The 27659-nt window shown below is 44.1% G+C and overlaps 1 protein-coding gene across 31 annotated transcripts in view; it reads left to right on the top strand.

The window, feature by feature from the left end:
- TCF7L2 (transcription factor 7 like 2) overlaps nucleotides 1-27659 on the top strand; it is a 194873-nt gene that overhangs the window by 116485 nt on the left and 50729 nt on the right. For 14 of the 31 annotated variants that reach the window (XM_061192961.1, XM_061192895.1, XM_061192689.1 and 11 more), the window contains one exon: nucleotides 5301-5444. The exons of the other annotated variants lie outside the window; for them this stretch is intronic. In XM_061192961.1, the coding sequence (XP_061048944.1) occupies nucleotides 5301-5444 (144 nt within the window). The remainder of the gene's footprint in view (nucleotides 1-5300; nucleotides 5445-27659) is intronic. 31 annotated transcript variants of the gene reach the window in all.

The following is a 27659-nucleotide window of genomic DNA, read 5'->3' as shown; positions in this document are numbered from 1 at the left end:
ATAATTACGTTTCACCACATGCCAGCTCTGAGCAGGGTGGCCTAGTGATATTGACACGGGTAAGGGAAGAGGGAGCTGCCGTAGGTGAGCCGGGCATTTGCCATTCCTGACTGCAGGCCACTGTCTTCCATACTGGAGGATACCCGCCTACTTCTGTATGCACACAGGTGTGCAGTGTGTACACACACACACCACACACAGACTCTCACACCTTGTCACTCACACACGCTCACATTTTGGAAAAATAATCATGAAAAATAATGTTGCATACATTTGCCACGTCTGTGATGGTATCCTGTTTTGGGGAAAAACTGGGTTCACCTTTAATGACAAAAATGGTAGCTTGCCTGGAGCCGTGATTACAGTTTTTTTGCATCTGTGTTGTTTGGCAAGATCTTTCAGACGTAAGTAGTTCCCGCCAGAGTTACCTTACCTTCAGAGGTGATAATTATTGATGGACTCAAAGCTAGATCAGCATGACCTGTAAAGATCTGAACTCTCTTTCCAAGGTTATGTATCTGTGTGTGGGCTCTGGTTGGTTGGTTGGATGGATGGATGGCTGCTATTGCTTATTTGTTTTTGGTGTCCTTGTTTGTACACACATGTGCATGTGTATGTGAGTAAATGATAAAGAGATAAGAGGTTTTTGCCCTCCCTCCAATTTTTAAAAATTGTCATTTTACTAGTTTGCTTCTTTAGTGGAATGGCTCTTGCCCATGTCCTTCTCTCAAATGGATTTCTTATCCCTCCAAAGATGCTGCAGTTTCAAAATAAAACTCTTCCATGTTATGCATAGAACCCCTATCTCCTAGTTTTTAAAACCTGGGTTTTGGTTTGTTCTTTTCTAACTGTGTAGTCCTGGGTAGGTCCTAATTTTATGCCTAGACTTAAGGATTTTAAAAAATCATAAGGAATTCAATTACATGATTTCTAAGACCCATTCCATTTCACAATTCTGATATCTTTGAGAGACCCACAAATAATCCTTTCCCCCTTGCTTGGGGGGAGAAAACATATAAAAACATAACCCAAATATATTAGGGTTCTCCAGAGAAACAGAACCAATAGGAGATAGATAGATAGATAGACAGACAGACAAGTGTAAAAAAGAGATTGATTATAAGGAATTGGCTCATGCAGTTATGAAGACCAACAAGTCCCTAGAACTGCAGTTGGCAAGCTGGAGACCCAGGAGAGTTTATGGTGTAGCTCTAGTTGAAGTCTGGAGGCCTGAGAATCAAAAGAGCTGATGGTATTAGTTCTGGTCCAAAGGCTGGCGGGCTTGAGACCCAGAAAGAGCCTATGTCTTAGTTCAATTTCGAAGGTAGGAAAAAAAAAACAAAACAAACCCCAATGTCCCAGCTCAAAGGCAGTCGGGCAGGAGGAGTTCTCCCTTATTTGGGGGAGGATCAGCCTTTTGTTCCCATTCAGGCCTTCAACAGATCGGATGAGGCCCACCCACATTACGAAGGGCATTCAGTTTTATTCATTCTACCAATTTTAACTCATCCAAAACACAGAAATGCTCAGAATAATGTTTGGCCAAATATCTGGGCACCCCATGGCCCAGTCAAGTTGACATATAAAGTTAACAATCACACCAAACTTTACTGGAACAAAATTGAAAGCTTTTGCCTTTTTCTTCCTGCCTAAGAGGTGGGTTTAGAATTCTCCCAATAGCCAACAGCTGTTGGCCAAATTTGGTCAGAATAACAAATTTCATACAAAATCTTTATTTCTGGAGGCTTTAGTATTTTTAAGGGTTTTGGTTTTTAAATGCTTTTCAGTTCCTCCTATATTCTTTTCTTTTGTGTTTATTTTTCTTGGCAGAGCAATTTGTACTTTCTGGCTCGTTGGTTTCCATTCTGTTGCATTAACATTTGAATATTGGCCAGCCACCTGTTGAAGGCGGCTATAAGCTCATAAAGAAACAAAATAGTAGAATATACAACTAGTGCTGTAACTTCTTAGTGGTACACCTTGATTCTGCTCCATGCGGCCACATCCAGAACTGGTCAACACCCCATGTCCTCAGGGGCCAAGCCATCAGGGAAAATGAAACGTGCCACCTGCTCTGCCTGCCGTCTGTCTTGACATGGCACAGCCTCAACTTCTGGAGACCACATCTTAATAGAGTTGGTCAGTGTAGCTGGTGGCTTCAGAGGCACTAGAGGAGGAGGGCCGAGTGACAATTCTAGCAGGTGTGTGGTTTCTCAAGGCCACCACCCCCATCCCAGAGACTGGCCACAAGCCACATTCATTCTGATTTTGAAAAGTACCTAGACACTTACTCCTATATATTGCCTTGTAATAATCCCCTCATCATGCCCGGAGCATGAAACTCACGAGGCCTTCGTTTACTTTTCCTGGAGCCTCTCCAGTGTTTTCCACATTACTGCTTGATGCGTGGGTGGATGATTATCGAGGTCATTCTAAGGCAACTAGAATTCTCCGGTCAGGGTGCCCTTTTCTCTCCTCAAACCCAGCCCAAACTGGCCTGAGCAAAATGAGTGTATTGACCCATAATTGAAAAGTTTACAGGTAGCGTGGCTGGATCCAGGGGCCCATATACCAGGACATCATTTCCTTCCAGCTCTTGGCTCTGCTTTCCTCCAGGTTGACTTCATTGCATGGAAGCAGGTTTGAGTCCAGAGAGACCTTATCTTCCCCACAATTCTGAATCAGTGGCTGGGTAAGGGGGTGTGATGTGCTGAGTGCATTTGGACTGAGTACATTTACCCATCCATGCAGGTCGAGGTAGGGTCCACTCTACCCAGACTGTATGGCTTGAGAGTTAGGGTGGTACCTCCTACGTAATTCAGGGCACTGTTACCAGAAAAAGCATGAATGGATGCTGAGCAGGAAACTTGGCGGACATCTGCCTTCATAATCCTTTAGGATGTGTTGAAGAGTCTTATATTTGTCAGGGGAAGGCTCAACTAGAGTTTTGTCATGGAACAAAATGATTTGGTATTTGTATATACATTTGGATCTGTTTATAAGACATCTTATAGCCCCCAAATTTGAATTGGCTTATAAGACCTCATATTATGTAAAAAGATTAGAAATGAATAATTAAGGAAATTAGAATAAAGAGCAAAGCAGGGTAGACCCATAAGATAAGATGGGGGTAAGGTTAATCTCACAAATTTCAAAGCTGGTAGATCCTACAGTATTGGTAGGAGTGACCTGCAAATTTGGCTCTGAGGTTCCCAGGAATGGAAGAGTATCTAGATCCTATACAGAGGCGTGCGTGTGTGTGTGTGTGTGTGTGTGTGTGTGTGCACGCGCGCGCCCATGAGCGTAACAAGCCCGCGTGCAAGCCCCCGTGGGAGTACAGGCCCTAAGGAAAGGCCATGGGAAGATAATAAAGAGAATGTGGTCTGTGGTAATCTTAGATACATTTCTTTTCCAAACTCCTGGGGTGCTGGCCCTCGGGAACCTTGCCGCTTTGCTCTCAGCATTGTGTTAGGAAACAAGACAAGCAGACAAGGATTGAAACCCCCATATTGCTGGGTTCCTTTCAGGAACAATTGGAGGGCGAAACCATGTCCCCTTTGGTGGGAGGCAGTTAAGATGAGTCACGGCTGTGACAAGGCAGAATAGGAGGGCCTCGGTTGTCAAGCTGGGCTAATCTTGAAAATGGACTCATGCTTGCCCAGTGACTCACATTCCTGTTTACAAACGAGCCCCGTGGAGAAATGCAGAGTGGGAGCCTCTGCTTCCCGGGTGGAGACCAGAGACCTCCAGGGATGGGCAGCCAGTGCTTCCTCTGGGGCTTCGGCTGCCCTTCCTGGGGGCAGACCTTGGGGCTTCCGACAGTGGTGACTTTCAAAGTCCAGCCACGGGGACAGTTGCAGCCAGCGAGGGCCCTAGAGTAGCACCAGTTTGCAGGAGATGTGGCTCCTTCTCAATTTGGGTGTTCACATGGCTTTTGGCTGGTTTTAATCCACCTGCATAAGCCCCCCACCTCCCCCGTCGGAGGACCAGGTTATATGGGAACCATGTAAGTTATTCTAGAAATGTGGCTGCTGTTTTATAGATTTGTCCGTTATTTCCATTGATTTCCTAACTCCTAGGGTCTTTGGCACCCACTATGCTTATTCTGCTATTTAGTGAATATCAGAACATAAAATATTGGATATTGTGCTCAATCTCTGAATTCTATTATTTGGGATTAAAAAGGGTGAAAAATTTGTTCATGGGCTTTTCCTTCACAAAAAACTTTAAAAACTAGAGTAGAGAAGTTTTTAAACTTCTTACAATATAGATAAACTTCATTGTAAAGGAAGACATAATCCTTTACAATGAACACAAAAGGCATAGATCTTTTCTTTTTTTTTTTAAAGACGATTAGAATGATATTTCCTTGTTGTGAAATAGCCCTTCTTGGACTCCACGTCGCTCTTAACACCCCTCAATTCTCTACCCCATTTATAGAGCAACAGTCAACATCTGGACAGGCAAATGCATCTACATAGCACCACCGTGAGTTGACTGAGACATGGTCCAGGTCCCCCCCCCCCCCCCCCCCCCGCCATTTACTAGCTGTGTGACCTTGGGCATGCTCCTTAACGTCTCTGAGTCAGTTTCCTTGTCTGTAAAATGGGCACGACAATAGTACCTACCTCACAGGGTGGTTGTGAGGAACAGTGGAATAACATGAACATTCCTGTCCAGATCCCCAAACAGAGAAACAGCGCTCATCGTAGGGCTCCAGCTGCGCTGAAGTGCAGTAGAGCACATACTTTCTGAGCACTCAGGGTGTGTGCTGCCAGATCTTTCAAGGGGTCCAGATATGTCATCGTAGTTGCTGCTCTCAAAAAGACTGCAGCCTGGCGGAGGGAAAGGTATTAAGACAGCTCCCCAATAGCAATAGCTCTAGAATTGCGTGGAACCCTATGCAATTGCATTTTTGTAGGGTAGGAATAGCAGCAATATCACGTGGTTTAAACTGATGGAAGATTCAGTAAGGTAAGTTGAGAGAGAGAAAATGCTAGCCAGCGGGCTTCTCAGAGGAAGGAGTGGCGTGTCCCTAGGGGGAACGATGGGCAAGGGTGGGCTCAGCGGGAAGGGATGCATCAGAAAGGCTGCCTAGAGGAGGTTGTGTTGAAGATGTCGCTGGCCAGCAGGGAGGTGGAAGAGTTCTGGGTTCGTGCGGGGAACCGTGATCCTCCCCGCTTGGAGTTTGTAGAGAAGCGGGGGTAGGGCAGGAAGTCAGGCTGGGGGCCGTGAATGCCTTGCTGACTGCGCCCCGCCTCCCTCCCGAGCCTCACTCTGTTCCCCTTTCTTCCTGGCAGCAGTGCCCCCTCCCTTGCTGCACTCAGGGACATGACTGTCAGCACTTCTACCCCCCCTCAGACTTCACTGTCAGCACTCAAGTCTTCAGGGACATGAAAAGGAGCCACTCCTTACAAAAGGTTGGGGAGCCCTGGTGTTTGGAGGTAGGTCTCGGAGCAGAATGACGGTATGAGATGAGCGGGGTCTGAACTGAAACCACCCATCCAAAGTTTACCTCCCGCCAGGGCAGTGCCCCCCGCCGTGGTCCCCAGCTCCCGTCACATCGCTGTCACTGTGGGTGCCCTGATGTCCGGGCGTACTGACCACGGATAGGTCTATCATAGCCATAAAAATGCCAGCTTACGAGGACAGGGTAGAGGGAGGTGGTCGCGCGGACCCGAGGCGCCGGGCTCCCAGTTAAAGCCACATGGTCCAGTGTCATGCGGGGCTTCCGTGAGAATGGTGAGCAACGCGTTATCCCATTAAACTTGACCCCCAGGAAATAATTTCCCGGGACTCTTCAGAGCTTCCAGTGCAAGAGAAGTTATCACCTGAACTTTGTGTTTGTTATTTGTTCTTTAGAACTTACAGATTTTCTTTTAGAATTCAAGGTGCTGGGCAATGCTCGCCCTTCTGCAGTGACGTCTTCCTGAGGCAGCCGCGAATGGCTTTTCTGGCAGATGTCTGCTCTCCAGGGACAGGAAGCGTTGTTCATTTCCTTTAAATAATTCAATACCATGTCAATACCCCACACTGCTCCCGTGCTTGAGAGTGACAGTTCTCTTCAAATTAGTAGTCCCAAAGAATAAAGAACACCTAGAACATGCTTTCATCTTCAGAAAAGCAAAAGTCAATGCAGATAAAAAATTGTAAGGTAACTCTTTAGACTTAAACAGTGAATGATTTAGTACTAATGCTAGCTTTTAAGTTTTTTTAAAAAGAAAAGTGAATATTTAAGAGGCAATTAGTAAAGCCTCTGTCTTTGAAAAATATTCATTGTATACCTACTATGCGCTGGCTGCTGTGCTGCGTGTTAGGGCTGCAGGGACAGAAAACAGCAGAGGCCTAGAATCACAGGTAACGTGTACGTGCGTCTTGCCTTTGGAGAGAGAAGAGGCGGGTGAAATCATCTTTAAAAGCGTGTTCTAATTTAAAAAGTAGTAAATAGCCCTATAAGAGAACTAGAGACACAAAGAGAAACAGGTAGAAGAAAATATAAACACCCACGTTCTTTTTTACCTAGTTATAATCTCTTAATATTTGGATTTCTTGTCATTCATGTGTCTAAAGTTTAAAAATGTTTTGTAAAATTGGAATGGTACCTTACAGAGTTTTGTATTTTTCTTTTCACTCGGTTGCTCTTATACACCATAACGTGTCTTAATTCTGGTTAGTAACTTCACGCGTGGGTGTCTTGTGGAAATCTTCCTGTCTAATTATTCCCCTCTGGCCAGACGTGACTGGAACTGAGGATGTTTCTAGGGTCTTTTGACCCCGCACGCTCCTTCCCCTCTTCTGATGAGGCCTGTGCCCAGATTACATGTGTCCCGTGCATGTGTACGGCCGTGTCTTTAACTGGCCTGGGTTGGACAGAGCTGTTGCACTTCTGCGCAGCAGCCTTGACCCGAAGGAAGCTTTTTCTCAGCAGCCACTCCTTGGTCTGGCTTTTAATAAGAGTCTCTGTTCATTCTGACTCTGGATGATAAGGCCATACCGATCATAGTTATTCCTCCACCAGGGCCTGGCAAATGGTAACTCATTAATCTTTGGTCAGAGCTATGAGGTAGATAAAGGAGAACCAGGCACCCATTCTGAGTTGAGGAAAATGAAACAGAAAGACGGGGTTTCTTCCTTATAACTCAAGATCCACAGGCGCTGATTAGATCCCCGGCGCCAGTGACTACGCTTGTTTCTCAAGCTTTGCCCTCAGGACAGGGAAGCATCTCTTGGGGAAGTGCCAATACACCCAGCTTCCAGGATTGGGTCTAAGTCCCTAAGCTGTGAATAGACCAGACACAGAGACACCACCACTCGGGCCGTGTGACCTCGGGCAAGTTACCCAAGTGCTCTGTGCTTCAGTCTCCCCATCAGTGTAGGGGGCTGACATGTGAGCATCAGTGGAGTTGAGGATATAAAGCGGGGGCTTGCTTGGCCAGAGGAGCTGGCGTGCTCGGTCTGGCGCAGACACCCAGCAGGATTCTGGAGGCATCTCACACTGATAGTGTGTCCGTGTGATGGGCTGGCCTCTGCTGGGGGGGTATCTCAGTCGTGCTGCATGCTTTCCACGCACAGCTTGGGTGTGTTCGAGATGGTTCTGGGTAGCATAGTGGAAACCTCACATGACCGGAGTCAGAACTAGGTTTGAGTCCAGCGTTCTCTCACCTCTGCCGGCAAGGTGCTTCATCCCTCTGTGATACATCCCTGTGTCTATTAAAAGGGGATGGTAGGGGAATCCCTGCCCAGCCTGCTTCACTGGGCACCTACCAGGATCCCTTGAAATACTGATCAAAGAGACTTTTAATACAGTGCTTCCTACGGTCCAGGCACTTCTGTAAGCGATTTGTGTATATGAACTCTTCAAAACCTGACAACACCCCTAAGAGGAAGGTGCTGTGATTATTGCCATTTTGCAAATGAGCCACAGAGAGGTTAGGTAACTTGCTTAAGATCACAAAGGGGGTGGAGCTCTAAAACTGCTGTTAATGAAAGACCCTGGCAATAGCCCATGGTTTGGAGCCTTCTCCACCAACCATCTTCCACCTGCTAAAGGAGATTGGGTTAGGTCCTGTTCAACACCCAGCCATCTCAGGAGCTGGGAGGAAACTTCTGGTTCAGGACATCCAGAGTCCAGTTTTTGCTTTTCAGGTACCACATCTAGAACACTTTCTACCCCATCCATACTTAACCTTCATTGTCCCTGCTCTCTCTTCCCTGTGATTCGGCTTGATTCTAACCCTTTAGAATCAAGGCTGTCTCCTCTAGGGAATTAAGGTTGGTAGACCAGTTGATTAACTATGACTAAGAAAGTCAATGTCCACCTGGGCAGGCATGAGTCACTTCTTTCTAGTTAGCTATTCATGGCCATTTTAAAGCTCACCACACAAAGTCATTACTTTGAGGCTATTACCATGTTTAATAGTGACAATAATAGGGCGTGACCCATGGCATAAATGCATTCAGATAAGAAAGAAAGTGTTTTTTTCCTGTAATTGCTTAGTCAATACCATTTTTACGGAAATGAAATGCTTGCAAACAAGCTTTTAAAAAGTTCTTTGTTCAAATCCTTCTCTTATTCCTTCGTCTTGAAGGGCTTCTCTGAACTCCTCCTGGTCAGTGGCTGGGGGTTAGGAAGACGATACCCTCTGTCCCTTCTGATATTTTGGTTGACCTACCTTTTTGCTAGTTTTGAGCCTACTTTTGTTTTTTCTTTAGGAGTATGTGAGTGAGTGTGTGTGTGTGTGTGTGTGTTGTGTGTGTGAATTCAGGAGGGGGCACATTATTGCTGGCACTTGCTTATTAACTTCTCAAGTTATGCATTTAAGGAAAAAAAAAGGCTTCTGCTAACTTTGCAAAGCCAGTCACATAGACAGGGAGTTAACCATTTTGGTGAGAGGAAATGAAACTTTTCTTAGGTTTATTAGACCACATCCTATAAATCTGTGGCTTATTATGTGTCTGATTTCTAAAAAGCATGGCATCATGGCCAAAGTTTTATTTTTGCTTATTAGTCATTGAAACAAATATAGATATTGCTTCATTTCCTTAGTACTATGTTTTTCAATATGTTATGTATGGAAAATCTGGATTTACACAACAAAGTACATTAGAAGGGGGAAGTATTTGCTTTATAAATCTCTGCATTATAACTTTGGATTACCAAGCATTCTATTAAGCTAAAATGTTTAATCCATCCTCCCTCTCCTGATTACATAGAGAAGCAGGATAAGAAAACAGTAAAAATATTTCTCAAAGGCAGAGTTAATATTTTGACATACTTCCTTCCAGTCTTTTAAAGGATGTGTTTTAAAAAAAATCATAGGTGGGCTCATATCATATATGTAATTATTTTCTGTCTGTCTCGCATCTCTTGTAATAGAAGCCCTTTCCTGTGTATCCTGTGAAGACTCTTGGTAAAACTTCTAGTGGTGTCCATTCCAGAATTGGGTACCTCTCAATATGCTTAGTCATTGCCCCAGTGCAAACACACTGTTTCTAAAGTTCCACTATTACAGTCTGGTTGCATCTCATGTGGGAGAGAGTGTGAGTTGAGAATAACGAAGACAGGATGACTTTGGACATTCCATAATGTCCCCATGATATATATGACCCCTGGCTTAGCACGCACAGCCCTGGATCATTGTGAGCAAGTGATCCAGCAAATTCACCCCCTCCCTAAATTCCTTCTCAGGGTGGGATGGCTGGTGGGACCACTCATATTATTTTGCAAAGCTTCTCCTTTTTCTGTTTTCAAAGCTTCTTTGTTGAATTCTTCTAGGTTCAATGAGCACGTGAATTTCCTCTGCTGAATTACGGCCCCAGTAGTATAGATGGGCACTGCAGTGCCTAACTTGCAATTTCTGGCACCTCAGAGAAGCCACACCCCCAGGTGAAATGGTGTTGTTTCCCCCGCTGCTCATCAGAGCCCCCTATGGGAGGGACACAGCTTGGCCACAACTTGCACAGGGCTTCCCACCAGGGACACAGGCCCAGAGAGGGAGAGGATCATTCTGGGCCCTATGTCCCAAGTTGACCATTCCTTGGACTAAAGGCTGTGAACACTGTTCTTTTCACTTCTTACACTTTTCTCCGCCCCGGGAGGTTGGTATACAGAGTAGGAAGCCCAGGCAGGGTGCGTGGACGTCCTCTAAGGACCCCATCCCTTGGATGGTGGGAGTGGTCTCCGACCCTGCATCCAGGCTCTGGGGTCACCTGACATCCGCTCGGACACCACAGACTGGATCACGGCTCTTATCTCTGTGGCTGCCTCTCTTTTCCCCATTCTTTGTGAGTCACATGTTTTCTTTGCATCTCATATGACAAAGGTCATTAATAGAGAAGACTCTGGGCCTTCCATGCATGACATCTTATCATCCACACAGTTTATTGTTTTGGATCATCCCCTTTTGTAATTCTGTGAGGTGACAGATCAGTTTTTAATGGGCTACACTGTGTCAAGGGAGAGTTTAAATTAACCTTAAGACTTTTTATACCTTATAGGGCCCCTCAAATCATAGTACATGGTCAGTAGTTGAAGAGAGGGAGTAGATGCTTTTTACTCACGGTTTTGACATTATCTATCAAGTCTGTCTGTCTGTCTCTCCATGTTGTGATACCTTTGTTTCTCAGAGCACCTTCCTATGATCAGTCCTTTTAATGATGTCAGTGAGGTAGATGTTTGGAATTTGGGAACAGAGACGAACCACATTTCAGCCCAGACTCTGGAACTTAATTTACTCATTTTTATTAAGGGCAATTGTCAGGTAAGCCAAGTGGAGGATCTTAGTTTTTATGCTTCTCTGTCAGGCCAGTCCTCTCTCTGTACCTTATTCAGAGGTATTGCACTAGTTGCTGCTAGTTTAGCAAGAGATGATTCTAGGAGCTACCTCATCTTTTCTCCTTTATTCCACACTTTTCCAGCTTTTTCCATCACATCTCTGAAAGTTCATTTCACGCCTGTTTGCATTAAAGAAATGTAGTAGTTAACAAAACATGTTTTTGGTGTGGTTTGGGGAGCTACGTGGGAGAAGTGGACGCATCTTCCCTGATGAGGCCAGGTTCAAGTTTTCCTTGGACTGTCCTTTCCCAATCAGTGGTGGCCTCCTCTGCTTGAGCTGAAGGTGAGGAAGGAGGTGGCCTTTGTACAGCCGGGGAGTTTTAAACCCTTTGTGAACGACCTCCCGGTGTGTGTGTGTGCGCTCCTCCGTGTGCACGTCTGTCTCCGGGGCCTCGCCACCCAGAGCGTGCTCACAGCTCGGCTGTGTTCCTCTCTGAGAAGGTCTAAATAACAGGCCTGTTTGTGCTCAGAGTGAAAGTTTCTGTTTTGGAAAAGCCAGTTCCTTCTGACAAGGGAGGGCGGGGACAAGGAAGGAACTAAAGACGCCAGAGAAAGAAGAAGTGAGAGTCGAGGGAGGTGGGGAGGCAGGGGGTGGCCGAGGGACGCGCTGCCCCGCTCGCCTTCTTTCCCAGCCCCACCTGTCACTTGGTCTGCCCAGCTTCGCTGGAGCCCCTGTGTCGCAGCCCCAGGCCCCGGCGGGGGTCTCTTGCTGCTTTGAAAAACAGAGCTGGCAGGAGATGGTGTTGGGCTGGACATGATGTACGGGGCCGGGGTCAGAGGGAGCATGGAAGAGTTCAATCACTGCGCGCTCAGCCTGGCTCCTGCCCGCTGGGTTTCTGGCATGCCTGGTGTTTCTCCAGCAGCCAGTGTGGCAGGGGAGAGACCCTCTCCTCCTGGGGAAAGGAGAAGCCCCTCCGCCAGAGAGTAGAAGAAATGTGTCATCATCCAGACAGAGATCCAGTTCACAACTCTGCCTCTTGGACAAGTTTCTCTCCTCCTGCCTCTTTTATAAGAACCCAGGAGAAAGATGGGTGGAGGCGAGAGGCAGGGGAAGCTTGCTGATGGTACTTTTACTGGCTTCAGAAATTCGGGCAGTTCCTGAAGGGAAGGTGGGGCATTTCTGTGCCTGGCGGGGCAGGAACAGCAGTGCCTGGGCACGGGCTCACTGCTCTCAGGATGTAGGGCTATGTGCGCTTCTAAAGGGACTCGGACATTTGTTTGTCCTTGGCCCTGTCCTGCTGGGGACAGCAGAGTGGACTCAAATCAGGTTCCTGGGGGGCTTTCCTCCCTGCAGGCTTGGCTTGGTGGGGTCACCTGCAGCTGTCTATTTTTTGAATTTGCACTTAACTGAATATACTTCTGTGTCCCAGATTTTAGGTCTGAGGAGCAGGTTTCTTTGGAGATGTGGGATTCTAAAAATTTATATTTTAAAATATACAATATTGGCTTTTTCTTTCGGTCTACAGTTCTGTGAATTTTAGCATCCGTTCGTATTATCACCACCACAATCAGAACAGCTTTATCAATTTACACACACTCTCGTGCTACCCTTTTATGGTTACAAGAGATGTAGGTTTTATTTTTTTATTTTTATCACTTTTACCCTTTGAAAGATAGCATTGAGCTGACTCATCTCTTTCATTCAGAGGCTAGTTTTTCATTGTTGATTATAAGTCTCTGCTCTGCTCTTTTTCCACGCCTTCTCCAGCAAAAGAGATGTAACCAGAGTGCCTTGCTTGTCAGCCTGTTAGTTACTGACAAGTGTTGTTTGGATTGTCTGTTTTTTGTACTGGCTGTTCTTGCCCGCACACCTAGGATGCTTTGGGCCACTTTGTGGATTTAGGAGAACTCAGGCTAATTCTGACAGTGGCCAAAGAAAAATCTAATTAGCGAGGGAAATGTTCTTGCTAACCATCTAGGCAGCATTGTGAAGGGAAACGACTTCTGGAGTATTCTGCTTTGAATTATCTGTGTTATTCTTTCCCAGATGTCAGGACAGATGATCAAGGTTTGGGCATAATGTGTAAAATGAAGATGCTGCATCATCTGCAGATTTGTTGACCCAACGTGGTTCTCCCCAGCTGTCCTCACTTGTCCCATTACTTAGGTGAAGCCAGGAATTGAGGTGCTTCCATGATTATCTGTGCATCCCTACCCAGGTTCTGGAACAAGCTGGTAGGATCATGGGAAGGCCAGAGCTGTGTCTCACCTGCTGCGGTCAGGGCTTATGCTTTCTTAGGGAAAAGTGAACTGCAGAGACATTTGTGTGGTGTGATCCTGTGTGTGTGTGCTTGTCCTCCTCTTGGGAAACGAGGAGAGGTGACCTCAGATGTCCCCAGCTCAGAACGTCACACTTGACTGAACAGTTGATGATGCCTCTGCTGTGGATTTTGCCGGGGAAGGTGGCAACAACCGCACACATGTAGAATCTGGTGTAATCTGATTCCTGCCTTTGTAATTACTTGGAGACTTGCCATTGCAGCCAATTGAGAAGTGGGAACAGTGACCCAGAGCAGAAAGCAGAAATTATAGGGGTGGAAAGGGGAGGTAACATCAAGAAACACAGTCGTAGCTCTCCTTCTGGCTTTCTGGAATCGAAACTCGCTTTAGGATCAGGAAAAAGAATTAGAACTGCCTTCTACAAAAGTCACCCCAACTTTCCTGCCTGTATCCCCTCTCCCTGCCTTTCTCTCTTGCCAGGCTGAAGGAATCTCTCGGAATGTGGTAGAGTCGGAGCATCCATGGTTTAGCTGAGAGGAGTGAGTTTTGCTGATAAGAAACTACTGTAGTCTGGCAACAGGTTTCTGTAGAAGAATGTCCTCCAGGTGGAGGAAAAATGGTTCTCATTTTTAAAAAATCACACACTAAACAAAGTAACATAAGCATGGGTGCCTAGGCAAAACAAGAGGGACAGAACAGCTCAGAAGCAAGCTGCTTTTCTGCATCATGATTGACATGATAGGGGTGCTGTGGAAAGCCAGGGCTGGCATGATTTTCACGAGTGGAGCAAGTGTAAACCATGGGGCCTGGGTGCCTTAACTCTGGAAGATGCCTCGAGAAGGGCATGCAGAGTGACGTGTCCCCTTCCAGAAGTGCTTGCCATTTGTCTGATCGACGTCGGAAACATGATATAATTTCTACAAACACCCACATGAGAAGGGTTTTTTTTTTTTTTTCTCCTGTTTTCTTATTTGGGTGACAGATTGCATGTTAGGGCACTAAAAGATGAAAGCACTAAATATTTGCTTTAGAAAAACACAGCGAAAGAGTCTCTCATCCTCCTAGCTGAAAACTGATGGGCTTAGAATTCCATTAACAAAAATTACTGTCTGCAGTCAAACTTACTGCCACCCTTTGGGCATGGTTAACAAGTGGGGGAGGAAGCGGAGGCTGGAGGGTAGAGGATTGTGCAGGATTCTTTTTCGCGTGGAGTAGAACAGGGCCGTTTTGTCGACACAGAGGTCCAAGGTAGCCCAAAGAAATACCTTCCTCCTCCTATCATGCTGAGCTCTTCCTTCTGGGACTTTGTAGTGGATTTCCTCTCCATACAAAGGATCTATTTGTCTTTCCCTCTTCAGATGTAATGAGAAAGTCATAATTCTTGCAGGCCTCTTTGGCATGAGCTATCTTGCCTCAGAAGAATAGAGAATGCGTTTTGGCACTTGGTTTTGGTTCTTGCAGAGTCTGTTTAATGGAATGATTAAGAGCATGAATTCAAACCCTGGCTTGGCTACTGGCTGGCTGAGTGACCATGTGCATTGTGTACTGAAACCTTTCTAGACCTTAGTTTCTCCATCTATAAAGCAGGGAAATTTTCATACCTCCCTTCATTTATTGGGAGTTATCAATGAGTTAAGGTGTGGTGTACACGTATATCTGTCAACATTAGCTCTTATTTATTAATTCTCAGTGGGTATTTTTAAACTCGTCTCTTTGGTTTGAGAGGAAAGAAGGATGAACCCTTTGGTGGGGGTGTGGCTTAATATTAATATTAACCACCATTTATTAAAAATTTGCTGTCATTCAGGCATTGAGTTCACTTTTTCATAAATATTCTTGTTTCACTCTTAACAGCTACTCCATAGGAGGAAAAACTATTTTTGCAGTTTTATATATAAATAAGCTAGTAGTAACATTTATTGAGTGCTTTTTTATGAACCAGCTCTAGTTTAAGTGGTTTTCGTATGTTAACTCATTTCGTCCTCCCAATAGGTAAGAGCCGTCTTACCCATTTTTAACAAGAAGGAAACTGTGGCACAAAATTAAAAAAAAAATTGTCCTGGGTTCCACTGAGAGTAACCGGTAGGGCTGGATCTTCATATGTTTGCAGAGCTAGGGTACTCACCTCACCATTGTACTGCCAGCCTCTGTTCCTTAACACGTGAATGGTACCAGCTCGCCGCGATCATGGATGAGAAACACTGAGCAGATACCCAGATGCTCTCCAGATCCGCTGGTTTATGATAGTTGGGAACAAAAATCTTTACTACCGGAAGTTGTGGCTTCTGAGTCTCTCGGCAGTTGGCAGCATAGATTTTTTATTTGTTTTGTTTTGTGTGTGTGGTTTTGTTTTTTAAATAATTAGAAACAGTTAGACTGTCGTTACCACCCACAGTAAAAATTGCTTGGATCCCGCAAATTAAAGGGAAAAAAAAAACGAGTCCATTTGGTAGAATGATTAAAAAGGGGTTTTCAAGAGGAAAGTTCATTTTAGAGGGTGAGCTTCAGATGTGTAAAAGCTGGGGATTTCTTGCTTCTCACCTCCCCCTTTGTTTGAATTCAGAATCAAATGACATTAGCGGTGGTTGCCAGGGATGAGGGGGTGGATTACGTACAAGAAGACTCTGGGAGGAAACCTACATTTTTTATACTTATTAATGGTATGTCTTTTGTGCAGGTGGGGTGAGGACTGAGTATGAAGCATATATTTACACGGCGTGTGGTCCTTTCTGCTGCGTTCCACAACCCAGGATGGTGGGCTGGAGGAGGAGGACGAGGAAGCCTTAGTACAGCCTTCAGTTTCCATTGTATGGATTGTATCGCTGAGGCAGGAATAAACCAGGCCTCTTTCCATGTTAGGAGGACTCAATCAGTGTCGCTGGGACTCTTGGTTTCTTAGGACTGTGCTCTAATGATTCACGCCGTGCCCCCATTTTTGTACGAGTGATATTGGTGCTCTGGCGCATATGTTGTTCCCCTCACTCTCACCCTCTCCTGAGAATGAGGATGGGCCAGGGTCTGAGTTGGTGCCTTTGGCCAAGTCAGATGTGCTATCCATTTGGAAATCCTTCGCCCCTCACACCCCCACCGAAACCTTCCTTGTCATTCTGAAACTGTAACTGGTCACATGGGTGAAGAGATGATTTCCTAATCCTCGTGGGAGCTTTAAGGATTTGCCTTTGTAAGAGAAGGAACATCCCGCCGGAGGGCTGTGTGTCCCATTTTAACCCACATTGCTTTTGACTTCTCTTCTATGATCATTCCCAGGCAGCCTCCTCTTGCCATCCTGACTTGTTTAAATTAATGGGTTATTGGCAAGCAATTTTTTGATGCTACTCTTCTCATAGCCAGAGGCCAAGATCCCTTGTGGAGCAGTGCCTGAACTTAATGGATGTCATCTGGACACCAGGGAGGGGCGTAGAGAAGCACTGGGGGAAAAGTCTTAGAAGTAAAATGCTGCCCCTTGATGCTACAGTCTCCTAGCCTCTTCTTTATCCCTTTCAGGGCAATGCATTCAGAGTAATTGTTTTGGTGGCACCACAGTATTGTGTACCGTACTCTACAATTTTAGGACGAAAGATACAGTGTCCTAATGGACTTGTAGGTGGCGTAAAGAATACCTGGTAAGCTACCTGTTCAACTTGATCTTGAATTTCTCAGCATTATTGAGCTCTACTCCTGGTTGTTTATAAAGCCAGAAGATCTGTCCATATCTTTTGTAACATTGGGTGACACTCCAGGAAGGATTATTTTACTCTACTGGCTGTCTGGGGGCTTGGTTCCCAGGCCAAGTTCTAAGGTAGACAAGACAGCATCATCTTATGAGCCTGACTTACAAGCTCAGCTTCGGATTAAAGGGAGTCTGGAAGTTATAGAGTGAAGCAGGGATGCAGGTGAGTCTTTCAGACATCAGACTTGTGACTGATAGCTGTCACAAAGGCGATTAACTTGACTTTTGGGGACAGGCATGGTGTCTTCCTGTAATGCTTCTGGACACAAGTTACGAGAAAGCTTGCAGAATAGGTCTTGTTGACTTCCAGGGTGACTGGACAGAAACACCAGCAGCACTTGGGACAGCTTGAGCTCATTAAGTACAGTGCTACTGGGTGCTGTTCTGTGCTGGGGGTGAGGGTGTGAGCAAGACCGACTGAGTCCTTGCCTTCAGGGAGTCTCCCTTCTAGCTGGACGTTATGACTTGAGTCCCTAGGACGTTCTGCTCCCTTTTGGTCTCCCACAGAGTCCCTGCCCACCCTGAGGTCTGCTCCTTTCTGAGACATCATCAGAGGAAGTTGCCTTCTGAGGTCCTGGGGAACTTAGAATGCCCTCCATGACGGGATCCCTCCATCTTCGTGGGAATGGTCTTGGTAGTGAGGCCGCCGTGGAAGGGCATGTTGAAGAGGGTGTGTTTTGTGCACAAGTCCACTTTCAAAGTTTGGGGGCTTCTGACCACAGCCTAGATGCCACCGTCTGGCGGCACCCACTTCTCTGCTTCTTTACGTCTCACTTCTGCCTGGCCAGCAGCATCCTTTTGGTCCCACTCTCCCTCCTCTTCCCCAAATCCATTTTCCCCATGTTGAGGAATTTCTCACCATATTTGCATTCTTCCTTGTTCAACATTAAGTCTTTGTCTGTGTTTCAGTCCCAAAGATCCAGGCAGAGCAGTCTCTGGCAATTCCAACCTCTTAACAGTTTAGAAGAAGGGGAGAGAAAAATAATTGTAAAAGCACCATAAGCTGGAGTTGTTTAGAATGGGGGAAGCAGCCCTCAGTGCTCTGGTAAGCAATGTTTTTAATTAGGATCCTGATACATTAAGAAAATATGTGGTCTCTAGGATTTTAAAAATGAAAAAAAGTTTCCTAGGGAGATGGATTGGGATTGTCTTGCAGGTAAGTTCAACTTGAATGTTGCCTAACAGGTAGTAGGCTGTTGGTAAGGTCATTGTGCACATGGGCCTGGGCTTCTGGTGCAAGACAAATCAAATAACTCAGGTCAGAGAAACAGACCTGCGTGACCTCAAAGTATTAATGCAAGCAAATTTGTTCACTCTGGTTGGGGTGGGTAGATGGGTAGAGGCAGTTAACAAAATCTTAGAATTGTGAGAGCTGAGTGGTAACTCAGACCTACCCATGTCATCCAGTCCTCTCCGTAAACCTGGGGAAACCAAGGCCTGGAGAGAGGAGATGAGTGTAAGGCCATGCAGCCGTGGAGCCAGATAGCGGTAGAGTCAAGACCAGACTCCAGACCTCTCGGCTTTTCTCTTTCCATTCTGCCATCTCTGATTCAAGGTGGAGTTTGATTTTTGTTCATGTTAAGTGCCATTCATTTTCAGCTCTTTCTGGATCAGTGTGTGAAGTTCAGTGTCTTTAGTATGAATTCGCTTATTTTCCACTTGAGAGGTCGTGTTTACCTGCGGTGCCCTGGGTGCTGATGTGATGATGTGTGATGATCAGGAGGCTCATGATGGTGGTGAGGATGGGCTGATACGATCATCTGCTAGGGGTTAACTAAGAAGAAGTGAGCTGGAATTCACACACAGAGAGTCTTAGAAACTTTTCCAGCAACGAGTGTGCTTTAGCAATACATAGAAAATCAGATCTTACCGTTCATACATGCATTTTGAATGAACTAGTCTCTGGCAGGGAATTGTATCCTCTTATATAACCCCACCACCTTCTTTCCCAGAGGACTGGTATTTGGGAATCCTTTTACAGGGTTGCTTTCTGGGCTCGTGTTTACAGCTCAAACATAGAAATGTGTGAAAATGATCCTTTGAAAGCAAGCTTGACACCAACACTCTGTGATAAATCTTGGAAAGTATCTAGGTTAGGGATCACCGATACTTGAAGTCAAAGCAACCCTGACGGAGTTGACCACAAAAAGAATGGATTCAAGAGTTCATCGGTGATTTTTAAATGTTTGCCAAGAGCTCTGTTCTGTCCCTTGCAGTCCCCACGTCCTGTAACTGAGAATCAAGCTGGTGCTCTGGGTCAAGTTCAGCAGGTTTGTTTTGACTTGCAGCCCGTGATGGGAGTGAAGCTCTCATTATGTAATGTTAAACTGGGCCGGAATGTCAGCTGGGCTAGGCCTGCCAAAGCTTGAAGGGTTGATTGGGAATGGGCTATGTTTAGTATGACTAATCCAACTTGGCTGGGGAAAGGAGTGGGTGGGTGTCTCTCTGAGGAGCGAGGGAGGTATGACTTGTGCTATTTTGAATGTTAGCACTTTGTGTAAACTCTGCAAACCCCTCCCCCGCCAACCCCATGAAAAAGGAAGAAAAAAGTTGAGCCTACGACCAACTAGTAAAATCAGGGGCTGTTGACTGATACCCAATATTGCTGTAGAAATCTGTGGTCAAGACACCAAGGTGAATATATCACTTGCAATCGGGGAAATAACACTTGGGTTATGTGAAATGATGTTTCGTAAACACCTAGCCCGTATTGGTCAAGTGTTGCTAGCGCTGGTACTCAGTAATTTAAGCATTTATACAAAGTAAGTGCTAGGTTCCTTAATAAAAATAGCAGTCAACCCTAATAAAAAATTGAAAGCAAAGAAAGAGGTGGGCTAGTTTCCTAATAAAGATTCTGAAGTATAAGTTAACGTCTGTCTTCTGACCTTCTTGGTCTTTATTTGGGAGCCTTTTTCTCCCTTTGCCCTCATGGTCCCCACCCACACCCCCTAGTTTCCTCTTGGTCCTTCTTAGGGGACAAAAGAATCCCATTTTTATGTAAATGTCTTTCGTGGAAGGTAGAAATAATCTGGAACCCTGTTTGCACAGTGATCCTGAAACACAATGTGGTCCCTGCCTCCACCAGGAAAAGGTTGCATGTTGGTGGGGTTGGCAGAGCCCAGCTTCTGCCGTGCCCGAGGTAAATGACCGGGGGCGGCTGTTGGGGGGGTGTTGCTTTTGTTCCTTCTCTGATGAATGGAAGTAAAGTGTTCACTGAACCTGGAAACACCTCCCTTTGTGTCCAGTGCTCTCCTAACACAGGCCGTTAAACTTGGGGCAGTCGCTCTTGGTGGGGGATTGAATGGGGCCATTGTGGCGGGGAGGGGCTCACACTGAAGCCATTGAGGGCATAGAGATGCCATTGTTTTCTGAGTCATAAGAAAAGGAGGAAGACTCTGGGGACCTCCAGGCATCAGTGTAGCAACTGCACTGACTGCTTTTCTAGGTTTGCATTATCCTCGAGGAACCCCCGACCTGAGTGGTGGGCAAGGTCAGCCCAGATAGGAAGCTCCTCGGAGCCCCCTGCAGTATAGACCTGGTGCCCGCTGTGTGCATCTGAGTCGTGGGCCTTTCCTTCCTCTGCACCTGCAGGATGCTGCCCGCCTTGGGCCCACCCGTCATTTCTGCAGGGTGGTTGCTTTTCTCTTCCAGGCAGCGGAGTTAAAAACATTTGTTAAAAATCACTCACTCCACCTTAGGGATAACACCCAATTCCCTGCCAGCGACTTTTTTGTGTAACTTCCCTTTCACCATCTGGTCTTTCAGAGGCACTTCTGATCTTAATTATAGCATTCAGCCTGTGTTTATTTAGAAATCAGAAGGCAGATAGGCTGTGGAGGGTTTATCTGTACTATTTGTGCCAACGTACCTGCCAACTGTCCCCTTGGTTAGTAAAGGGAATTGCTACAATCCCTACTGACACCGTGTCTGCCCGCGCATGCACTCACACTCGCAGGCCATCTAAACCGATGTGTTGATCATAGGCAGGAGTATACGTCCAGCTTTCGAATTGCTGTGCTGGCATCTTCTATCTAGAACTTCTGCCATGTAGTATTGACTGGAAGGGGATTTTAGCCATAGGACTGGGAAGCGTTAGAAGACTTGGGTTCAAATTCAGACTCTGCCACTTGCTGTGTTATCCTGGGGAAGTTATCTTATTCCCTGGGAGCCTCAGTTTTGCCATCTAAAAATATAGGGACAGTGGTATCAACATCCAGGAATGGTGTGGGATTTAAATGAGGTGTTTATGAAAGGGCAAAGAACAACTTTTAGGCATCCTTGCACAGGGGCCATTCAGTGTTCCATCATATAAAGTAAGACCTCATGCAGCCTTAGTAACCTAGAGGTTATGATACAATGGCATCCATTGTCTGTTTTTGGAGACATAACATGCATACAGTTCATTTTGCTGGGGTTTTTTTTTACCTCTTTGATAATTTTTATATTCTAATTAAACAGTGGTTTGCATCAGAGTATATAATATTTTACAGTTCTTTTAAAACATGACTCTGGCTTGAAGACTGTAACAAATTTCACACAGAGATTAGCTTTGCTGTGCTTACACTTTGAAAATACACTTGTTGAAGCCACTAAAGAGACATGTTTAGAAAATGTTAAGAAAAAAAACACTAGTCTTATTCTCATTTTAAAGCAAACATAAGTAATTGTGGGCTTCTTTCCCTGCATTTAAGAAACTCTTCTGTTAGGGGAAATCAATTCTTATAGATCTCTATGATGTCTGAGTAAAGTATGCATTTTTTAGGAAAATAGTATCTTTGTAGATAATAATGAACTTTAATTCATTACACTAGGTTGTGATACCTTTTCATCAGACCATCACAATCTGAACAATGGTTTAAAAAAATCCACTTTAGGAGCTGTATTTAAAGAATTTCTGATCCCATTATGTGCTTTGAAATATTTTGAGATTGTCTATTGGAGTTTTTCTTTAAATTTTTTTCTAAAATGTATTCCAGCAGTAATGTTTTTATATATAAATACCTGCAACAAACATTTCTTAAGCATCTACCCAGTGCTTAATTTGTTCTGTATATTTATACTTAGGACACAGCCATCACCATGTGATATACCCACTTTTTTGGTAAAGGAAACTCTTCTTATAAGGTTGGCTGCCCCAGAATTACAGTGAAGAATGAAGTAAATTCTACTTGCTGCTCTTGACCTCTACACCTATATATTTTATCTAATTTATAGTTGGAAAAGTAGCTAAAAATGTTGAGTTCATGCTAGTAGTTTAAGGAGTTGTAGTTTATATAGCCCCAGAATTAAGTACAGAAGTACCAGAAAGCCCACGTTATGTATTGGGTCAAAGAGAAGAAATTAAATTAGTATTAACTGGTATTCATGATCCCTCCCTGAGCGCCAGTGATGTTTCTGTCCCAAGCATAGACTAATTTGGCCAACCTATATATGGATCAAACAAAATAGTCAACAGCTCTGTGTTTAGGATGGTGTGAAAAACCCGGCATCTGAATGTTACTCCGTATTCCCCAAGTCTGTGATGTTCTCTGACCTCCAGTGCAAATAGCTATTCATCTGTAGGTGATTTGACAGCATAATTTAGCATTTGGGATTCTTTAAAAACAACAGGAAAAGGGTGATTAAAAACTTGTGCTTCTTCTCTAAGCATATGAAGCAAGCTTTTCAATTACATATTTCAGGAACAGAATAATTGGAGTTGAACATTGGGCCGGATAGTCAGAGAACTGGTTTCTGTTTGGCTTTGACTAGATTATTCCATGAAGGTACTCCAGGAGTGCATCTGGTAGTGCTTTGACACTCGTAAATTATTACCGCCCTCTCTAGATTGTAAGTTCCCTAAGGGCAAGGACTATTTCCCTCAGGTTCACTGATTTATCCCTAGTGCCTAGAACAGTGCCAGGCATGAAAGAAACACTGAATCAGTATTGATCGAATCAGCGAGTGCATCTTTAAGGGTAGAATGTAGGGAAGATTCCTACCTTGGCTTCAGTGATTTCTCCTCCTCCTCCTTTTCATTTGCTAACGTTACTAACCAGCTAATCTCAAATGCATTCTTCCAAGTCCTCTGAGCTTGTTTGTTTTTCTGTCTATAAAATGGGGCTGTTGTCATCTAAGACTTTATTTGATTATGAGAAATACACCCTCCCAAACTTCCTTGAAGAGGTGCTAGACAAAAACAAGATGGTTTTGAAAAAACACCGCAGTCCAGACTATACTAAGATGCTTGGTTGCATCCAAAACCAGTTTCACAGTCTGCTTTAGGCGGGTGGCTGCAACATGGAAAGCAACATGCTTTCCATCTGTGCCTAATTTGAAGGAGCTCACTTGAGCTCCAACTCCACACTGTGGCGGGTACATTGGCACCGGTGGTCCCCAGACAGCCAATGGGCATTGCTATGGTGGAGGCATGACATAATTTAATTTTACTTTATTATTTGCTGGATGTGCCCATTGTATGTTAGCCTCTGGGTGTGTTTGTAAGGAGCTTAGCAAAGAGGTAGAGGCTGTGTTGTCTGTAAAGCTGTCTTGTCAGTGTAAGGGCCAGGCATGTTCTCTCTCACACGCACACGCACACGCACACACACCCCCCTCTCTCCTTTGGCATCCAGCACCAGTACTGGCCAGGGGTGAAATCATCACCATTCAGCAAGTGGCTCAGAAGGCTGAGAAAGACCTGTCTTCCTAAAATCCCCTCCCCTTAGCCCTGTAATTTCCTGCGGCAGCAGCTTGGGGCTTGAGCGTGTGTGAACCTAATTTCTCAAAGAACACACGTGTGGTAAAGGGGATGGCAAGTCCCCGTGCTTATTTAGTAGAGTTGAAATCCACTTACTGGATATGGGTGACTTTTCCTGGCAGTGTTGCTAAATTTGCTGTGAAAAGCAAAGGTTCAAACTCTACAAAAACATCATTTATTTGTTAATGAAAACCAAGGAATTTCCGAACGGGATCATTCTGTCCTGGACTGTCATCTTCTCTCTAATGTTTTGGTGGCAGGTTGTCTTTATCCAGAGGTGAGCAATCATGTATTTTAAGCATATGCGGTAGTCAAAGGAGGTGAGTTTAGCCAGTGCCCATATATTCAGATCCTCGTCCTTTTAAAGAGGGTGGGGGAGGCTTTTCCTTTATTATGCCTTTCTGGTGAGTTTCTATGTGTCACTGCTGTTTAAAAAATGACTTCCCTTCTAATTCATTTGTTTTTTTTAATTTATTTTTATTATTACCTGCATCTTTAAAAATTTTTTTATTGAAGTGTAGTTGATTTACAATGTTGTGTTAATTTCTTCTGTACAGTGAAGTGACTCATTTTTATATATATATATGAGAATATATATATTCTTTTTCATATTCTTTTCCATTATGGTTTGTCACAGGATACTGAATATAGTTCCCTGTGCTATACAGTAGGATCTTGTTGTTTATCTATCCCATATATAATAGTTTGCCTTTGCTAATCCCAAACTCCCAATTCATTGTTAATTTCAACTCTTGGTTCTAGCAGAGACACAGTTCTCTGTAAAGCAGATTCCCTTTATTCTCACCAAATTCCCTTATTTTTGTCATATTGCTGCAGCAGTGTCTAATTAGGGGCCTCATGGGTGACAGGAGTCTTTTAGTTCTGTAACCAAAGAGTCACCCTGGCACTGGCCATGCAGGTCTGCCTTGTCAAGCCAGTGAAACCCTGACACCTTGTGGGGTCCTTCCATCCCTCCCTGCAGGTCAGTGGAGGAGATACATAGCAGTGAGTGCTGATCCAGCAAATGAATGCAAAGATCCCCCTAAGTGTGTAATTTTGAAATATTTTAATTTGACCAGATCAACAGCTTCTAGCTTCTCAACGCAGCTTGATGTGCTTATTTAATATTTTCCCCCAGCACTTGATCAGTGGCTATGAGGACGTGAATCAGAGGGAATAGGGCATCCTCCCTTCCACGGAGAGCTGACTGGGCTGGGTGCAGTGGCCAGGTTGAGAAGTGCTCAAAGACCTTGAGAAAGGAAGGGTGCCCCCTTGAGAAATTGTGGCCTTCCATTCCTGTTCATCTTTGCACTCATTTCTCCTAGTCCCAGAGAGCTTTGCAGTCTCCCTTTTTGCACCAGCATTCAAAGAAATTAAAATTAATTTCCTTTGTTTCCCCATTGTCCAGATTAGAGAAACTGGAGATAAATGATGCCATTATGGGCATCTTTGAACTCAAGGATGTCTTTTTAAGAGGGAAGGGAAACTAAATAATTGAGTCAGGTGTTTTCAAGATGTTAGATCTTAAAAAATCAGCCTTTTAAGAATCAAATGCAAAGTCAGTCACTTAGCCTCGAATTTCCCACAATGATTCTGTTTCTCAAAACCTAGGATGGCCATCAGGGTAGGTTTAGCTTGGTCGAATATGGTCTCAATAGTTCTTAAAATCTTAATAATGACCCCTCTAATCCTGTGAGTTTTCAGAAGGAAATCTTGATGAGCAATCCTGGAATTGCTTTGCCTGGTAACGTCTTCTTTATTGACAGTATCCCCAGCTGAGCTCTCTTGGTTAATATGTTTTCTCTGGCACCGCTGTGTTTTTTTGTTTGAAATCAGAAATGCTTATCAATAGGTTCATGGTTGGGAAAAATGGCATTTGTAGTGTAGTATTTTCCCAAGGAGTATTTGGAGAGTTTTTCTTTAATACCGAATATGTAATGGTCCTTGTGCTAAGAACATACTACCATTGTGATCTCTGTACAGGAATTTGCTTTATTGACACTGGTGTGTAGGTCCCAGAGAGTCCAGTTGATATTCTTTTGCATCCTGACTTTTTGGTCCTTAACAGAGAATACATCCCTTGATGACTTGTGGGCGCCCTTAGTGGAGGAATGATGTGTGGTCTTGCGAGAAGTCACAGCCTTAGCAGGTCTGTGTTTCCCTCCAGCGTGGAGCTTTGTCATTTCTAATGATGACAATCCATCAGTCCCCACAGTTCAAAATGAAGATAAATTGAATTAATATATGTGAGTTAAATGACTCATTGATATAATTACACTGTGAGGATTTCTTCAGTGTAACCTAACACATTTAGTGGTGTTAATTGTAACGGCTTTGCATGGGAGCATTTAATTTCATAAGCAAACAGAATAATTTATTAATTCTCAAAAAGCTATTTCAAGGCCTAGATGTAGAGAGAAAGAGTGTGTATTTAACTTGATGTTTGCTGTGGTCTGAGTATGCTTTGCCTCATCAAATTGGAAATGGCTAAGATTTTTTTTTTCTAATTCCAACTTTTATTGGTGCATCCTCATACGTGCTCAAGTCAATAGTGTATCGAAAATGAAAGTGGGAAATGGGTACCATCCCGTAAATCTTAATAAGTTATTGAAAATTGAAGAGCACTGAATAATAAAACAGTTCTAATTGCAGTTGAAACTGTATTGGCGGCAGATATGCCTGAACAAGGATGATAAAACAGCCAAGGAAGAGCATTGGATGGCAGAATCGAAGAAGGGTAATAGACAGATTAAATGCAAAACTCAATTCAAATATTTTGTGAAATGCAGGCATGCTGTGTAAACCTATTTTTTGCTGAAAAGCATGTTTTCTCTCATGTCAGAAATGATCACAGGAATCCTTTTAATATTCATTTAAATAGTTTTTAATTGGCTTCAGAGAGTTTAAAGTTCAGCATGAAGGTGAGATCTAAGCTTACTAATTAGATCGAATGCAGTTTGACTCAAAGAGCAGACTTGATAATTAAAGAATTTTATACCAAATATATGTTCTGAAAACATTCTTTTCACATCCTTGAGGTAAAAATGGTTTTCCTGAATTTTTTCCCATTCTTTTCCCAAGAGAAATTCCTCTTACAGAAGGATTATAAAACCTCACGTCAGTTGTTAGAAAACGACAATCTGTATTTTGGAGCAAACCTCTCATTTGTTTGTCGTTTAGCTGACATCCTGTGTTCAGGGTATTCTGATATATATATTTTTTCCATCGAAGTGGAATTCTGACTTGCGTGGAACGTTGTGATGAACACAAGTTGTGTCCTGTGTTTTTCTCCCACTAAGTTGTTTGAAGCTGTTGAAATGGAAGGCTGAGTAGAGGGGGCACTTAAGCAGTGAAGGGTTTTTCTTTGTAAATAATAGATCAAGAGCACTGGATCTGTATCTAATGGAACTGTGTGCGGCCTCCGTTTCAAGGACAGCGCGTGGTTTTAAAAACCACAACTACCGACCATCCCGTCTGAAACCTTTGGTCAGTTTTGTGAGTGTGTGTGTGTGTGTCTGCTTGCCTCTTGCTGTGATTTCCCATTGCCTTCCCCCACTTACATGGTTTGCTGTAACGTCATACTTTATTTCATAAACTTGAAAGAAACCCAAACAATATTTTATACACACACACACACACACACACACACACATTTGTATATGGGGAGAGAGAAAGAGAGAGAGATCCTTTCCGATACCTGTCTTCCATAATTATGGAATGATTTAAGGAAGTTTGGTCCTGTTTTACTAACATGTTTGAATGAACCTATTTGACTATGGTGTGCTCTGCTAAGAAAACATTGATGTATATAGCTGACATTAACGCAGAAATTAGTTTATTGTAACAGCAGAAAAATCGGATTCCTTATGTTTGCAAACATATGTTACCTTGATAATTGGATGAAAAATTTGATTTACCATTTTTCCCCCATTCCCATCCCTCTTTCAGAGTTTATAAATTTGTTCTTATATTTGCTGGTTTGAAGCTGTATTTGAAAAGCATAGATTGAATACTCTGAATATTGTTAGGATATTTCATACAATTCTTAAAAGCGTAATAGGGCTCTGTTCCTCCTGAATTTGAATTAGTTATATTTTATCACTTGCAATCTAAATATTATACCTAATTAATATTTCTCT

Source organism: Eubalaena glacialis, chromosome 1 (genome assembly GCF_028564815.1).
Source record: "Eubalaena glacialis isolate mEubGla1 chromosome 1, mEubGla1.1.hap2.+ XY, whole genome shotgun sequence".
In the NCBI taxonomy this organism is placed as follows: Eukaryota; Metazoa; Chordata; class Mammalia; order Artiodactyla; family Balaenidae; genus Eubalaena; species Eubalaena glacialis.
Note: the sequence above shows the minus strand (reverse complement) of the source record. Positions and strands in the feature narration are given on the sequence as shown.